The sequence below is a fragment of the Clarias gariepinus genome, chromosome 10 (genome assembly GCF_024256425.1).
Source record: "Clarias gariepinus isolate MV-2021 ecotype Netherlands chromosome 10, CGAR_prim_01v2, whole genome shotgun sequence".
NCBI lineage: Eukaryota > Metazoa > Chordata > Actinopteri > Siluriformes > Clariidae > Clarias > Clarias gariepinus.
Window position 1 is genome coordinate 18585901 of NC_071109.1, and position 16941 is coordinate 18602841.

Consider the following 16941-nt stretch of genomic DNA (forward strand, 5'->3'; position numbering starts at 1 on the left):
AATGTTTTAGAGAAGGCTGTATTTCTGTGAACAACGATCCCAGCCAAGGTGGCTCGGAGCCCACTGCAGTATTTCCTGTGAACTTTCAGCCATTGAAATGCCTGACCCTTAAAAATTGATGGATAACTTGTTGCCAGCTTACGTAAGAAACTCATCTGTCTGTTTTAACTGTACAAACAATCGTTTACAAACTCACCTTGAACATCACATAACATCACAGGAACTTAGCTGGGTTCTATTGCACGTCCCCCGTACAGTCCTGAGAATATTGGGAAAAGTTTGGGATGGTTTCCAAAAACTAGTAAAATGCTGGGATAAGTGTAATTGTGTAGCAGGGGATTATGTAGAAACATGAAGCAACTTATTATTCTTTTAACTTTATTGAAAGGTGATACAGGCACCATGTGAGGACCCACCAGACAGAATATATCTCACCAATGGCTTGGAAAGATCTAGGTTGAGTTGGAATCTCTGGCTGAGTCCTGTCTGTCCAGTTCAACCTCTTGCATGGACAAGGAGAAGAGACATGAATTAACCCATAGATGCTCTTTAATAAGTGAACAGACCTGTGCATCTCTGGTTTAGGAGAGTTTTATTTTGGCAGGTTGAGGCGAACACCAATAAATGTCAGTATAAATTATTCAGGGCACAACTACTAGTGCTTACGTTTGCTCTGTGGATCTAAATGTAAATTTAATTGTGGTATTTAGCCTGTGCTGAACCCAGCGATCACCTTCCTTACCCCATTCAACCTGCACTTTGAGCTCATTATCCTTTGCTATTTCTGTTTGTGCAGGGTCAGTCTGCTCTACACTTCAAGTCAGAAGCTAAATAAAGGCCCTCGCTCGCTATTTTTAAACCTGCATTGATCTCTCTTTTTCTTTCTACTGCTCTTAATTACAAGGTGCCTTTTTAGTTCAGAGAGAGTCCTATGAACCCTGGCAGTCGATGCCTCAGGCTACTATCCTGAGTAAGCAAATGAACATGCAAAGCCTGCAGAGTGCCATTTTTGGGGGATTGCAATTTGCAACAGTGCTTCACGTTGCAAAGGATGAATCTGGAGTTCAGCCAGTTGGGCATACTTCATTATGTGGCCTGAGTGGCACGATGGGAGGATATCATCACTTGAAGATGCTCAGGAGCTCATGGTCTACACGCAGAGTCTAACTTGGCTTGTTTTCCTGCTCAGTTAATCCGTATGCAGTACACATATCTACGTCAAGCGGCGGAAGATGTCCACTTGTGTAAAGATGACTGGACACCAACATAAGCGAAATGTGAGTGTAGCATTAAACCTAGACCTGTTGTATGGAGATTAAAAGTTATCTAAAAACGCTGGGTGACAAGCATACGGGGATTTAGCTACATGCGCTACGTGTTGAAGTGAATGTGTTTAACTGCATTTCTCGTGGGAACTATTTCATCAATTGAACAAAAGAGAAAAAATGACACATTGTTACAATTAATTTGTTAAAACTAATTTGAAACTTATGGATGAGTGTACAATGATGCAGTGTTTATCTCTGCTGTTTGAAAGCTTGTTGGTTGAAGCCGCATAATTTTGTCAGTCAAGGTAAACCTAACATGTGGAATCATTAGATTAACAACAGAATTTTCTATTTTATGAGCACTGTTTGTACCAGTGGGTGCATTAAAAAAAGGATTTGGCTGCATTTTTTTCCTTCCATAATTTCAAATGAACATTCTTCAATGCGGGCGTAGTAAAATCAGCCGCATCCTCCTCTCAAAGTCCCACCACTTTATTTGAAAATGCAAAATTAAATCGTGCTTTCACACATCATCACACGCCATTTTGCTGCTCGCCATTCTCAGTCAGTAGAAATGGTTTTTGAACAAAAAGAAATAAGCTGGATTTGCTGGTTATCAGTAGGTGCGTAAGTAATATCAACCGATCCAGTGTTTCAGATTTGTGAGGGTTAGAATTTTCTTTTCTTTTTTTTGCATGTCTGTGGCTGTGATGCAAAAATGTAGAGGTGGATTTGTGAGCCTTGACCTCCTTGTCCACGTCTGCTCATTTGGCATGCAAATCAAAAAGTGAGGTTGGAAAGAGAATGTCAGTAGAATGAAAATTCCTGCACCTGGTCCTTTAATATACTTGGTCTGTTTTTAAATAGCATATAAAGAATAGTACAGTTTACATGTGATTGGTACATTGATTACTAGTTTATTGTTCATAAATGACCTTGGTACTTTTGTATGTTTAAATGATCTGGCTCGTTTGTTTTAAATGGTTTCACTACAGGATTATTTTATTACCTTACTTGTCGACTGCTCTGGTCCAACTCATCTCATGAAATACTCATCTCAAACCATCTCAGTTGGATTAATTTGGGTGATTGTGGAGGGCAGGTCATCTGATACAGCGCTTTATCACTCCCCTAACAGCTCTTATGTAACCTACAGGTGTGTTTAGGGTCATTGTCTTGATGGAAAGCAAATGATGGTCCCACTAAGTACAAACCAGGCAGGATGGCATGTCACCGCAAAAATGCTTTGGTAGCCATGCTGGTTAACCCTCTTTACCCTGTTCACCCTCTTTACGTCTAATTAAGACATGGCAGTTAGAGCTAAAAATCTCACCTTTTGGCTCATCTGAACAAAGGACAGTTTTCCATTGATCTAACATCAATTTCCTGTGTTTTTTGGCCCAAGCAAGTCTCTTCTGCTTGTTCTTTTAAAGTAATGGTTTCTTTGCTGCAATTTGACCATGAAGGCCTGACTCACGCAATCTTCTCTGAACAGTGGATTTTAAAATATATCTGCAGCTTGAACTCAAACATTTATGTGGTCTCTAATCTGTGGTAATGTAAACCAGCAGTTTTTGCTGTCTCCCATTCTGATAAACCTGTCCTCTGCTGCAGAGAAAGCTCTTGGACTTTCTTTCCTGGGACGGTCTTTATGAGAGCCAGTTTCATCATAGCGGTTGATGGTTTTGGTGACTACACTGCATAGATTCAGTGGTCTTGAGATTATTATTTGTTTTTTGTATTGGGTGATCTTTATTTCTTAAAGTAATTTTTAATGAAGTAATCATTAAGTGAAGTTTTTTTTTAATCTTTATCTAACTAAATGTTATCCATAATATGGATGTATTATGTACAGTAGTGGAGTAGTGGTAAATAGGGATGCACCGAAATAAAAATTCTGGGCCGAAAACGAAACCGAAATTTTTGGATGCACTTGGCTGAAAACCGATACCGAAACCGAAAATGGCTTCATTAAAAAACATGTTTAAAATATTTTCTTTTTGTTTGTATTAAAAAAACTACAAATTAATTAAGCAATCAAACTTTTATTGATAATAAATAACAGTAATAAGGCTGTTTAACAATAACAAAACTTCCCTCCAAGTGCTTCCAAACCGCCGACATACTGACAGCGCGAACGAGATGGGAGGATGGGAGAGGCGTGGCGACAATTTCGGCTTTTATTTTCGGGGCTTTCTTACGTTTCGGCGGCCGAAATTTCGGTGCAGCTCTAGTGGTAAAGTGCTCGCCCTATAATCCGGAGATCGAGAGTTCGATTCTTGGGTGATGCTGTAACCTCTCGCAGCCGGAGGTCTAGAGAGAGCTGATTGGCCGAGCTCTCTCAGAGGGGAGGGATGAGAGGTACTTAGTGCTCTCACATTAATCAAGGCTTTACAGCCAATCAGGGGCATCTGTGAGCTCACACAAGCGGAAGGAGCGGATAGCGTTGTCCTCTGAGTGTGTTACACACTGGTGCATGAACGACCAGTTCAAAAAGTTGTGGTCGGCTGGCGTCACGTGGTTTGAAGAAAGGCTTTGGCCGTCTCGAAGGAGTTGCAGTAGTAGCCTTAATGTGGGAGCCCCCTAGTGACTGGGAGGAACTGGATACGACTAAATTAGGGACAAAATTGGGGGGAAAACATTTTCTTTTCAAGAACTCTTCTTTGGAAACCACCATCCCAAGCTGCCACTATCCAGTTGCATATCATCTGAACAATACTGTGTTTTAGTGCTACGCCGTGTAATGTGGTGTCTTATTCTAAACCAGAGGCCAAAAAAAAAGAGAAAAGTCCTGGGGAGTCTCCTTCCAATCACTAACCAGTTTCCTCTCCTCTATTCCTTCTCATCATCGAGTCTCTAAGAAAGGTGTGCGAACAATACATGCATATGTAAAACTGAGTGTTCGCTCTTTTCTGTACAATTTATATTTAATGCTCGAGCAGCTGAGCTCACAAGCGCTCATGACTGTTGCTTATGTCTTACCCTTTTGTCTACAAATATTTAGCGCCTTTAGGTGAAAGTTGACACAGAAGGTAGGCAGTGTGGCAGGGTTACAGGGGTGAGCAAGCATGTAATAGATAGCTAGTAAAAGTTAAAGTTTTCTTTTGTCTGCTTGTGCTTTTCCACCCAAAAGCATCATGAAAATCCCCCAATAAAGCCATTGTGCAGTTAAAAAGCCAAGCTTTTAAAAACACAGCCAGTTTTATGTTATGGAGTATTTTTGCCTTTAAAAATAAATAAAATGGCAATTTCTGTTCTTCTGTAGGATGCAGCACTGAGGTTCCTAGTTCGCAGAGAGGGTAGTCTCGAAGGATTCATTAACCACGTCCCCTCCTTACACTTGGGCCCAACTGTAGGCTCATTTGACAGGTCGTGACGGGTACATTTAGTCTTGTTCACACTAGCTGGCATAATCAGTTATGGTGTATCATGTGTTTATAAAATTGTAAGGTGCTGTTCAGTGTTGGTAAGCCACTTTTAAAAAAGCAGTATTTAAAAATACAGTTTTAGTAAAAACATATCAAGACTGGAGTCACCCTGGAAGAGTAAAAGCAAAATTCCAAGATGTAACGACTTTGGCATTGAGGGTTGTGCACTGTGCAAACTAAATCACATTTCTGCCTTTTTTTTTTTTAGCTAGGCATAAATTCTTTAGAGTCTAATCTAATATTGTAATGCTGCTGTTTACTCAATACACTAATGCTTGAGTTTTCCCTAATGCTGAGCCATTGGATCGTGTCCCGATTGAGTACGCTGTGTTTGCATAATTGATCCTGCTCTCCCATAGATGCTAAATGTATTCCCATCCAGCAGGACTCTAGTGACAGGCAGTCCTTCAATCCCCTGCCAAATAGCGCTCCAAACACTGAGCCTCGGCTTCGTTCCATGCCTTTGACCACACGCCAAGTCTGGCTCAATAAGAAGGCCGTGTTTTTTTTTGTTTTTTTTTTGTCATACCAACGTATTCTCTCTGTTGAAACGCAGATGCGCACAATTTTTTTAAAGACCTTTTGTACAAACGTCTGTTTTTTGTCTTTTTGCATGACATTTGTCTCAAGTCGAACCCACATGGGAGTGTAATTTACACATGCCTGTTGCAGCATGCCGTGTTTGGCAGACAGCAGAAAAAGATTCAAGTGTGAAATTGTGTTTCAGGTCTTAAAGCAACAGGACCTCAAATATATTAGTCAATCATAAGGGCAGGGTGGGAATGTGTTCTAATGTGTTCACATAAGACATGTGCAGCTATGTTAGTTAACAGATGAGATAAGCGTGCAGTTTGCTCAGGATTTTTTCTGGTACACTGGATAACAAATGCTTCTTTTTTCTTCACCATAATTGACTATAATTTGTGTTTTGTTAGATTCTTTACAAAAATAGTTTTTCCTTCATCATTATAATATTACAGTAACTTAAACATAAAGGGACGTGATATTAGACTTTATACTAGCAGTCTTCATAGTGTTTGTAACATCATTTCCAGGATGTTCTGCACTAGCTGACTTGGTCAGTACAACAAACCACTCCTCTTGTCCTAATGAAATTTGAATGTGCATGGTGGCCTGAATAGTCTGGATTTTTGTAGTTTCCTTGTTTATGTTAAACTTCTCCTGGTGCAGATGATTACATTTGTGCAGATGATTACATTTGTGCTGAGGAATAAGCAGGTCTACAGTTTTTTTCTGCCTTCTTTTTTTTACAGTTAATATTGGCTTAGATTTCGCACTATAAAACCTCTCGGGTTTAGTGGCTTTTTCTGAGTGCAGTTTGTCCGTTAACCAGGGAAAGCTGTAACCTTGAGACAGTCTTGTGGACTCTTGAAGAACAGCATGAAAGATCAGGAGGTGGTAAGAGATAGTGGCTATTAAAAAAAAAAAAAAAAAATATATATATATATATATATATATATATATATAAATATAAACTAACAAAAATAATGAAGAGTTTATGATTTTCTTGGCTTCTAGCTCAACATTTCTCGTCAGTGTTTGAGCTCATTTCAGAGCTACATTGTAACACAGCTGTTTGGCCTTGAACACATTATTGCAAGCTAATTCCTCAACGAATACATCAGACCAGTGGGAGTGTGAAGACCGCTTCCCTTTGTTAAGGGTACTTTATAGGGGATCATGTTGGGGCTTAGATACCATCAGCATAATTTCACTCTTTCCCAAGAAGTTTATTCTTGGATGATTTAAAAGCACAGCCCTAACAGCTCAGAACAAGCGGTGTGGTGCTCATCGTGCATTCTCATTCAGCTGAACTAAGGTATCGGGATGCTGCCTGTTTTGACAGAGACCTTCTGTGTGCTCCTGAGGAAGTGTGGCCATAAATAAATAAATAAACAAACACATTTACCCTCCTAGCACACAATAATGCCAGTTGGTCTTATAAAGCTCTCTGTAATAATGGATCATTTTCAAGAAGTGGTTGTTCGGACAGTGTCAAAGTTTTATCAAGGTGAGAAATAATTTATCAAGACAGCACAAGGTTGGCTGGTGCAGTACCTTTATTGCCAAGTCTGAACAGAGCTTCAGAGCTTTTACCACTAATTTGTGTTGTATTTGGATCTAACAGTTAAGTAGACCGAGGTTGCTGCTGCTGCTGTTTTTGTCGCTGTTGCAGTTGAGTTGCTGATGATGCTGATGACGATGCGACTCTTATCGTAGTTGCTGTTGCTGGTGTGTATGGGTGCTGAAATCTGAAGATTTAGAGAGGTGAAGTAGCTACACAGAAAGGTGCTTTGCTGGATGGATTACATGAGAAAGCCCCAGCCTTTCTGATTTATTGTTTGTTTATTGAACCTTGATTAAACGTGAACTAGATATTAGATGTCAAACATATCTGATCTGACTTGAAAGGCGTGCTGCTGACCTTTTCCTTAGTCTTTCACTTTCACTTTTAGTGTTTCATTGTGAAAGCCTTGGCTCTGTTTTAACAAAATTCCCATCCCATTATTTTCTTATTATCTGAAAAGAAGTTTGTGAAATTGATCAGAATAGATGTGCCATAACTGCGAGAGCTGCGGAAATGTTGTAATATTTAATAAATAATGGAAGCACAAAAACAAAAAAACAAGACAGAGTTATAAATGGTTGGTAAAAACAAAAAAAGACATGATGCAGCTTTCACTTTCCACTGAATGCTTTGCATAACTCAGAAACTAAAACTTTAAAGTCAGTGCAGTTAAGACAAGGAGGATATACAGAACAGTATTGTGTATGTGGTGATAATATGAGTTCGCTTGGATTTCTGTAGTCTGCACTGTAATAGCAGTATGATTAATGAAATTTTGCCCTCAAGTCCATTTTGTCCTGTTCTTACGAATTGTTGTTAATGCTGATGGAAGCCTCGTTGTGTTGCTGCTTTCTGTCCCCCATACTAGAGGATTTGGAGGTGGAGCTGGACTCTGCCCTTAAGCTCTGGCACCTGCTACCATTTCCTGACATAGTGTGCTCCATCCGGCCAGAAAACACACACACACACACACACACACACACACACACACACACAAACAAACGATAAGTGAACAGAACTCACAAGTACAGTCACGCTCTGCCGAGCCTTACGTAATTTCAAGCTCTTCCCGACAGGAGAGCCAGATCATCCAAATGACCCTGACGTTGAACATTTACCGGACAGACTGAATCTGGAGCAGCTCCCATGGGCCAGGAGAAGATGGTACCTTAGTTTACACATGTGTTTGAGTGTATTGGTGATGAAAACAACTGGTGCGGTGGCTTCCATCAGTCAGGATTTGATGAACATGGATGAACAGGCGAATATCTTCCTGGTGGAAAGATTTCCACAGGACCATGCGTTCTAATATGTTCTGCTGAAGATCTCTGAAGATTTCACGCTGTGTGACGATGTATGTATTCAGTGCCCCCTAGGGCACCTCCGTCAATAACATTCTCGAGATAAACGTGTCCAGACGGATGGTGACGGAGAAAGCTTTCCCGATGGCCGCACAACAGAAGGTGCCAATACTGCGCATTAGACACTCGGATCCCTTCGGACGGCTAAATAATTCAAGCTGCGAGTAATAGTGCCGGCACTTGCGCTTTTACCAAGCAGGCTGAAGAATGGGGCCGAGCAAGTCAAGCTCAAGGGAGAGCAAAGCTGCTAACACACACTGACAAAAGCCTGCTAACACACAGTGACGGCTTACAGAGGTGTTACATGAAAGTTGCTTCACGTTCTGGTTATTGTACAATACTGTTAGCTTAGTGGTCATTTATTTCACAGTATAACACTAAGTTGCCTAATGATTTAAAATGAAAATGTTTCTCCTGAGCATGTATAATTTATAGCATGTGTCCTATTATAACGAAGGAAGAATGTAAAACCACGGCTGTTCAGCTGCAACCGGTCACGTCATCGTTCACTGCACAAGCCATACTTCTCTAGCATAGGCTCATCATGATTGGTTGAATATTACCCGTCCAAATGATCTACATTTGTAAGTTGTGACTGTTTTTTTTAATACTAACAGTGCTAAAAATTTCAATACTTAATTAGTTTCTGAGCCAGTCACAGTAGGCGTCTGTTGTTGGAGGGAAAAAAAAAAAACAGGTGAAGAATTTGTTCTAAAAGATGATTTAATTAGTTCAGTTAATTAATCTGTACCTAGAAAACATTTTAATGAGACTGATCAGATTTATCACAGACTATGGGCTAACAGCGCTTAATAAAATAATATGTTAGTTGTGTTTTGTTTTTTATTTGGTTGCAGCGAAAACATGCCAATAAAAAAAATAACACTTCTCTTTTTTGCTCTGGTTGCTGGGTGTTTGAGGCGCAATAAGTTTAGATGTATAATCATTCGTTGTAAAATGTTCATTGTTAACAATCTTATTAAACTATACACATACATATAATATAAAATACTAGAGTCTCATTTAATTCAATTCAATTTTATTTGTAGCGCTTTTAACAATTGACATTGTCGCAAAGAAGCTTTGTATGAATCACAATGATATGATTGTCCCTGATGAGCAACCAGAGGATGACGGTGACAGTGGCAAGAAAAAAAAAAACCTGAGATGGTAATAGAAAGAAATTTTGAGAGAAACCAGACACAACAGGGAACCCATCCTCATCTGGGTGAAAACAGATAGCAGGGATTAATCTTCATCATACTGTGTGAGACTGGAAGTTAAGTATAACAGGAGATGTGTTAAATTTAATGGAGTCCAGTTTGTTCATGGAGGCTCAGGTAGACTGTAGGAAAATTCCAGTCCCGAACTATTGAGCGACTGAAGTGAGAGGTCCTCAGAGAACAACTGTCAAGGACAGGACCGTCTTCGTGGAAAAGTGGAACCATCCCCAGTCACCACACGCATCCCAGGCAGACTGCGCATTAACGAGATATTTCCTCACAAGTCCTGGTTTGACTTGAACACCCCCATATATTCATATACAGTATGCTCCTGTTGCCTTATTTTTTTGGTTCTCTGTCCACCCCAGAGTAAGGGAATACACAATATCTTTTTACACATTTTATGCCTTTTTTTGTGTTTATGTCATAAGAAATAAAAGAGAGAAATAATCTTGAATGTGCCAATATAAAACCAACTCCATCACGTTATTAAACGGTGCTATGTCTCACACACACTATTGCTGTGAACGCTATACTTACAAGGACAGATTCTAATTGGATAGATCAAATAGGCATTTACATAGGTAAAGTATAAATTTATTTCAAGTGCTGGTATACTATTCGCACTGTTTTCACTTGTATGGTGTTTACCAAAAGCAAACGATACTTTGGAGCCCTTGAAGTGAATAATGCTGTTGAACATAAACATAATATTAACAGTAATAAATAAAAATAATTAATAAATAGCATCTATGGCTGCATAGCAGATAGCAGAACGCCGTAAACAAGGAAGTAAAATGACTGACATGACGGAGTTGTATGACCGCATCATTCGCTAATTACCGGCCTGATTGGTGAATTAATCGTGATTTACCTAACACAAGTGACCAATGAGTGTGACTGATGTAGCATCTGTGATTGTTGTCGTGTAAGAATGTGCCCTTAATGCAAATGATTTATAGCCAGATGTGGCGGCATGTTGATGAAGCGAATCAAGTTGTGACACAACAGAGATTATGACTCCTGCTATATAACTGAAAACAACCAACAGTACTCAATGCTTTCTGTGAGCTTGTGACTGAACATGAAAGTACTTGTCTACCAGTTTGACACTTGTAATAGTTTTTCTCATGAAAGCTGGTAGGATTTTGCACTTTGCAATTTATGGGGCCATTGTTTAGCACTGAGGCTTTGCTCTGTATTTCAAGTTATTCTCAGTATTGAGGTGCTTGTTGTGTTGTAGGTTGATAGTAGCAATTATGAAAAAAATGAATAGTTGGAATCATGTGCTGCAGTGAGCATTTATTACTACCGTAGGCCTGGTACTGCAGCTGTTGATGCCAGGTCTGCAATTATGCATAACGTCGACATGCTTGAGTGAAAAAAACAAACACAACATTGCGCAGGAATTGCACAGGACCATATGCAAGCTTTATAAATGATGTTTTACTGCAGAGTGTGGAAAGGAAAGCAATATTTTTTCATTTATGAATTAGTCAGGTGAGTGAGTACTGGGAATATCTGAAAAGGCAGATTCTCAAAAAAAGCCTCAGTCAGTATGAATACAATATGATATGGTTGTGTTCTCAACTATGTGGTGTTGTTATTTACTACAGCGCAGAAAGGATCACTGCATTGAATGTGTTTTGCATTTACTTCTCAGTCAATTAAAACAGTGTACATAATAATAGTACAATAATTAAAAGTAAGGGACTTTAAAATGTCTTAAAAATTAACATGGGTAATTAAACATTAGCTCTCTGACCAAGAGGCTTAAGTGTATTAAAGCAGTGAGAGAGAGAGAGAGAGAGAGAGAGAGTGTTAATGGCTTTATTAGCGCTTGTGAGAAAGCAGCATGCTCAAAAGGTGTTTTTTTTTTTTAACCTGATAGTTTCTCCTAATTCAAGTTAAAGAGGAAGTTATTTCTGCAGAGGAAGGAGTATGGGCTTCACCGAGGCTGGATTTACTGTTTTTGCTGATGCAGGCACGACCACGCATTGTAAAGGATAATAATCTGTGGTGAATTGAAATTGGTGGTCTAAGAAGACATAATATGATGTGCTCATCAGGAGACAGTTTAGAGCAGCTGTGGCCAGACAGAGCCAGAGACAAAGTTCTGGCAGACTCAGTGTGACCGCTGCAATAACGCTTATCTAAAATCTACTAATATGAGGAAGTAATTTGATTACAGAAAACTCAGGGGACAGCTAAAAACAGGCTAGAGGCAATGACTACACATCAACAAAATAGATCAAGCTTAACAGAAGAGCAGTACAGAAATGTCTCATGGCTTGTACCAGCATCTTTCAGCTTCCAGTGTGGTCGCTAGCTAATTGTTATGAAAGAATGCTTATTAAGATTGTGTCTTTCAGGGTGACAAGTTATAATCATAAAAGAAATCACAGGGTCTAAAGCCAGTTTTTAATCCATCTAATCTTTTTAGATTTTTTTAATCCAGCAAATATATGTTTGAATATTATGGCTTAATTTATTATGTCTCTTAATGTAGACCATACAATGACATGATATTTTTAAAAACGTTTTTCCCCCCTCTTGCGTGACTTCATATATACATTACTATGTACTCTTAGTCATGCCAGTTTTTCAGTACTTTTTTTGGTAATGATGTTTAAAGGCAGTGCCACTTAAAGGCAGTTTAGTTAAGCATGCGTGCAGGAAACTGGCATAAATGATGTAAATATGCATGGATAGCACCTCAACCACCACTTCAGCCCCTTATTGTTTTGAAAGCAATCATATGCACAGTATCTCTGATGCATGTTGTACTTGTGAACCTAGACGCATACACTATTGTAGTAAATGGCAGAAAAGCTCTGATAGTTGAAAGCTGCACACTGCTTGAAAGCGTATACCGAGGTGGCACAGCTCCAAATCTGTTGGTTCTGCGTGAACTACAAAACACGAGGGAGAGCGCAATATTGAGTGCTACAGAAATCAGGTCAAAGGGGTGATATGATATTGAGTGCTATAAAATAATGATTTCTTATCACCTTTTTAGCATAGTTTCTGTACAAATGGCGTTAAGGAAAGACTTTGTGTTTTTTGGCCAACAAGCTCAGTAAAGCTTATCAGCTAATTTCCTGATAAAACTCTGCAAATTGTACCTTAACTACTGATATAACGAAAATTAGGGTCATCACAGCCCATTTTAGTATTTCATGCAAGGATGTCATTACTTTTAAGTGTCTGGTCTTTAGAGCATTACTTTGCTTGTTTTTAAGACTTTTACACGGTTCTGTACTTGACCATATTGTCCTTCACGTGTCTTAAAAAGAGTGAACTGTAGTTTTCTACAGTATTTTTGACCAAGCACATTGCACATGTAAGGATTTTCTGCTTCTACATACAGTAAGAATCTGTATAGATCACTAGAAGCGCTTTAAGCTGCAGCATGCCTTTATATGAGTTATCTGATGGAATTAAATAAGCAGAGCCTCGTAAAGATTTGCCGTGCGAGTGATATTAGACATGTTATGACAAGGCTCGACTCCTTGCTTGAGTTTGTTTTGGGACTCTGTAATCAGCCCTTACATGGTGTTTAACGTGCAGCTTTTCTAAAAGTGTCCTGCGTTTGGTCGAGTGCCTGAGCTTGATACGGAGCAGACCTGACAACTATGAATGCTCTGTCTCAACAGGCCACCATGGCATTGTTCAACCATGTATATTTTAATTGCTTTCTTTTTTTTCTCCACCTCACCCCCTCTCCTTGTTTCTTTCTCTGTTTCTCTCTGTAGTGTGGTGGGGATGAGAAAAGAGTGGACAGCAGGACCATTTACGTAGGACATCGCACTTGTCCAGCCACCGAGAGCTTCATCCCTCCTAAGTTCTGTGACAACAGGATAGTGTCTTCCAAGGTTTGTGATTTATTTATTTATCTTATCTTATTTATTTATTAGGTATTTTAATGAAAATATTCCTGTGTGGTGTGATGAGGTTTAAATTTTAACCTTTAGGCTTGGAAAGAACAAGAACAAATTTATGTTCTTACAAGCTCTGTTTTTGTAATTATCAAGTATTTACTGTGAGGTTACCCATGGGACAGACAGACACAGAGAGAGAGAGAGAGAAAAGGGAAAGCAGGATACATTTACTAGGCCCCCCTGCTTCTCAACCACCTGTTTCATTTACGTGAAGAGGCGTCTCCAGAAGTGTGCTCCACACCCACCACCCACTCTCTTCTCCTTCACATTTTTTCCAATCTCTCCATTACTGCTTTTGCCTCACGTTCACACCCCGTGGTCATACCTTGGCGCAAATAAATCTTTATTTTTCACTCGTTTCTTCCACTATCCCCTCCCCCCCCTACTCCCTCCCTCCCTTCCTCCCTCCCTGTCTCCTCGTAGTTATTTTTGTGTCAGGCGTACTCACAATTAATGGGTAAGTCGAGCTGGGGATTCAATCTCTCTCCTGAATCTGATGGGATTTCCTAAATTTCACTCAGTTGACAGTGGCGGAGTCTATGTTGATATGCCAGAGAGAGAGTGAAAGAGGAAAAAGATGAGAAAGGGGAATTTATAGAGTTAGCCACGATCCTGCTGTGGAATCGCGTGATCAATCCTGCTCTGGTGTGACGGTTGTAAACACACTTTAATTACTCACGCTGCGGTGTTTACCCTGTGCTATGTGTCTGGCATTCATCATCCCTCTCCTTTTCTCTCAGCATCTTTCCTCTGCACCATCCCTCACTCCTTTCATCCTCACTCAGGGCCTTCCTTCTATGGCTTTTTCGTTCTCACGCCTTTCAATGTTCTCCTCATGCTCAAACTTGCTGAATAAAACTTTCTCAAAAACAGTCCCAGGCTTTTCTAGAAGTGGCAGAGGACATTTTGCTTTTCTTTCCCTCCACCCACAGTACCTTTTTGTAAACATTTCTTTCATCTGGTGCCAGATGCAGTATTGGCTCCATGTGTCATGTGCTGGGTGAGCAAATCATTGTTTACTCATTTAGTTCACAGATCATCTTTAACTGTAATTTGTAATAATGCCCTCCTTAGATACACAGAGAAAGAGGAATTCTGTAATTTCAATGAGTGAAACACCTGCAGAAACAGTGCAATGACTTCCACAGAATCCTGAGTTCACTTGTAATAAAACATTTAACTTTAATTTTATTCAACTTTAAATTCAGTGCTTCTGTTGCATTTTGAGGGAACATATACTGTAAATACTGTGTGTGTATATATATATATATATATATATATATATATATATATAATATAGGCTGTACATATTCTTTGCTTTGTTTCTCCATATCATATTGATTGCATGTTTTTTTTGTTTGTTTTTTTGTCTCTGCAGTACACAATATGGAACTTCCTGCCAAAGAACCTGTTTGAGCAGTTCAGAAGAATCGCCAATTTTTACTTCCTTATTATATTTTTGGTACAGGTAAGTGCGTATGCTTGTTTAGTGGAAAGCTTGGGTGTATGTGTGTCTGTTAAAGCCTGCAGTATGAGAGATGTGTTTATACTGTGGCTTCCTGCCTGCCTGGTGCCTGCTGTGACTTTGGTCTCCTTGCTTATCTGATGATGGAGAAAGGGAGAGATGGAGAGGGAGAGAATGGAGGGACAAACCACTTCAGGTGTTCACGCCCTTAAAAGTACACGTCCATAAATAATTAAATAATAGAACAGATAATTTGCTACCATATACAGTGATGTTGCAATGCACAGTATTGCCAAGGAAGCTAATATTAAAACTAGGGACACACCCCATGCATTTAATTTGGGTGTTTGCATCTGAACGTTCTGACTGAAACCAGCACAGATGGGAGGTCCCAAACATGATGTTCTCATTTTCTGTTGAAATGTTCTTTCGTTTCTGAAGGAACGCAAGAGAAAAAAACTCAACTTGTACATGTCTTTGCATAATCGTCCTGTCATAACCCATATTTAAATACTTACTTATAGTAATACATATAGTATTCATCATCAGCTATGGCCTTTACAATGAATGTTACAATTTTCACAATAGACAATGAATGTTACCAATTATTTTTATCATCATTTAAACATCACTTTAATACATTGAACGGTAAACCAGCCACCTCTGATATAGGCTACATATGAGAAATTACAACTACATATTCCTGTGTTATTTAAAATGTTCATTTTATAAAAGTCAACAATAAAATTTTACATTAAAAATGATATCAAGTAAATGCATTTGCAGGCAGAGGTCACAGACTTATCTGTTTTTATTTTCTTTACCCTCGCTCTCTAACTGCAGGTAGAGTTATGACAGAAACCATGACAGTGGTAGAAAACGAACTGAAAGGTGTACTACAGACATTAATTGCGGCGATGGCGACCCAAATAAAAAATCTCCTGTGGGTCACGACCCAGTGTTTGAAAACCACTGTAGTAAACATACTTTATTGTTAAAGGGCACCTATTTATTTACAGATTTATTTTGTCATTTAGGAAATTCAGATTCATCTGTAAGGTTTATTTACAAAACACAAAATTGTGAGGAAAAACAGAACGTTATTTTATTTTATTTGTATGTATGGTCAGGGCCTAAACAAGCCAATTAGACCCCTCCCCCATCCCACTGTGACCTCATATAGGAAAACCCCTCTCCCCTGCTTGGTGCTCAGGAGGAGTGTAGTTCAGCAGTAGATCATTTATACGGACACTGAAATGTTATATAATATACTGCTTTCTTTTCTGGTATACACTGGTATACTTTTCCTGTTAAATGTTTTAAATTTCATGTAATGCTTGTAAATCAGAATTGTTTTTGTACACAGTTAAGCGCTAAAAAAAAATTTGTACTAAAAGCACATGTACAAACATGGCTTTTACACAGTAGTAATATGCACACACTACACTCTCCACCCTGCAGTGTGTCATACCCCCAAATTACTTCATCACACATCAGTGTATTATAGTACCAACAATAAGCAACAAAAACATTCCCATGATGCAACAGCATCATTTAGTGTGACATATTGAATTTGCAGTACAATGCATAAGCTATGAGCTTGTAATTATTTGCTGCTGCAAACATTTTCGTCACTTACGTTTTAGTTGGAATTTAATATGACTTGTTGTATAACACAACAATGAATTTAAATGCATTTATTTGGCCTACATACACTTTAGTCTTCACAGTATAAAAAGCCCATAAATTTATTTTTAGCATAAAAAAAAACAACAAAGAGTCCCGGGAATAAAGTATCCACCAGAAATGGCAGTTTTGAAGGACTCAGTGAGGTTAATGCATTTCAGCACTGCAGTTCGGAACGTTAGAGGTACAAATGGCCGCTGTGGGAGTGTCCTCATTCAAATCACCCTGCGTAGGGTCTTTAACATACAGACTGAATAAAACTTGCCTTTCTGTGTGTAATGGTTGTATCCTGTAGGATCATGTGCTCAGCTCATCATTAACCATATGGTTAACCAAGTACTTTGTGTGGTGCGCACGCGTGTGCGCGCGCACAATAAACTTCATGCTATTGTGTAAAAATGCAAATGTTTGTTGTCACACATGGGTGCCTTTATTTTGTTCATATTCTTGCATTTGTGAAAAAAATTGTGTGTAGGCATG

General features: G+C 39.1%; 1 protein-coding gene across 5 annotated transcripts in view; it reads left to right on the forward strand.

Annotated features, from left to right (window-relative positions):
- The window catches only part of atp11c (ATPase phospholipid transporting 11C), a 70912-nt gene that overhangs the window by 11924 nt on the left and 42047 nt on the right, over nucleotides 1-16941 (forward strand). For all 5 annotated transcript variants that reach the window (XM_053505765.1, XM_053505766.1, XM_053505768.1 and 2 more), the window contains exons 2-3: nucleotides 13125-13244; nucleotides 14689-14778. In XM_053505765.1, the coding sequence (XP_053361740.1) occupies nucleotides 13125-13244; nucleotides 14689-14778 (210 nt within the window). The remainder of the gene's footprint in view (nucleotides 1-13124; nucleotides 13245-14688; nucleotides 14779-16941) is intronic.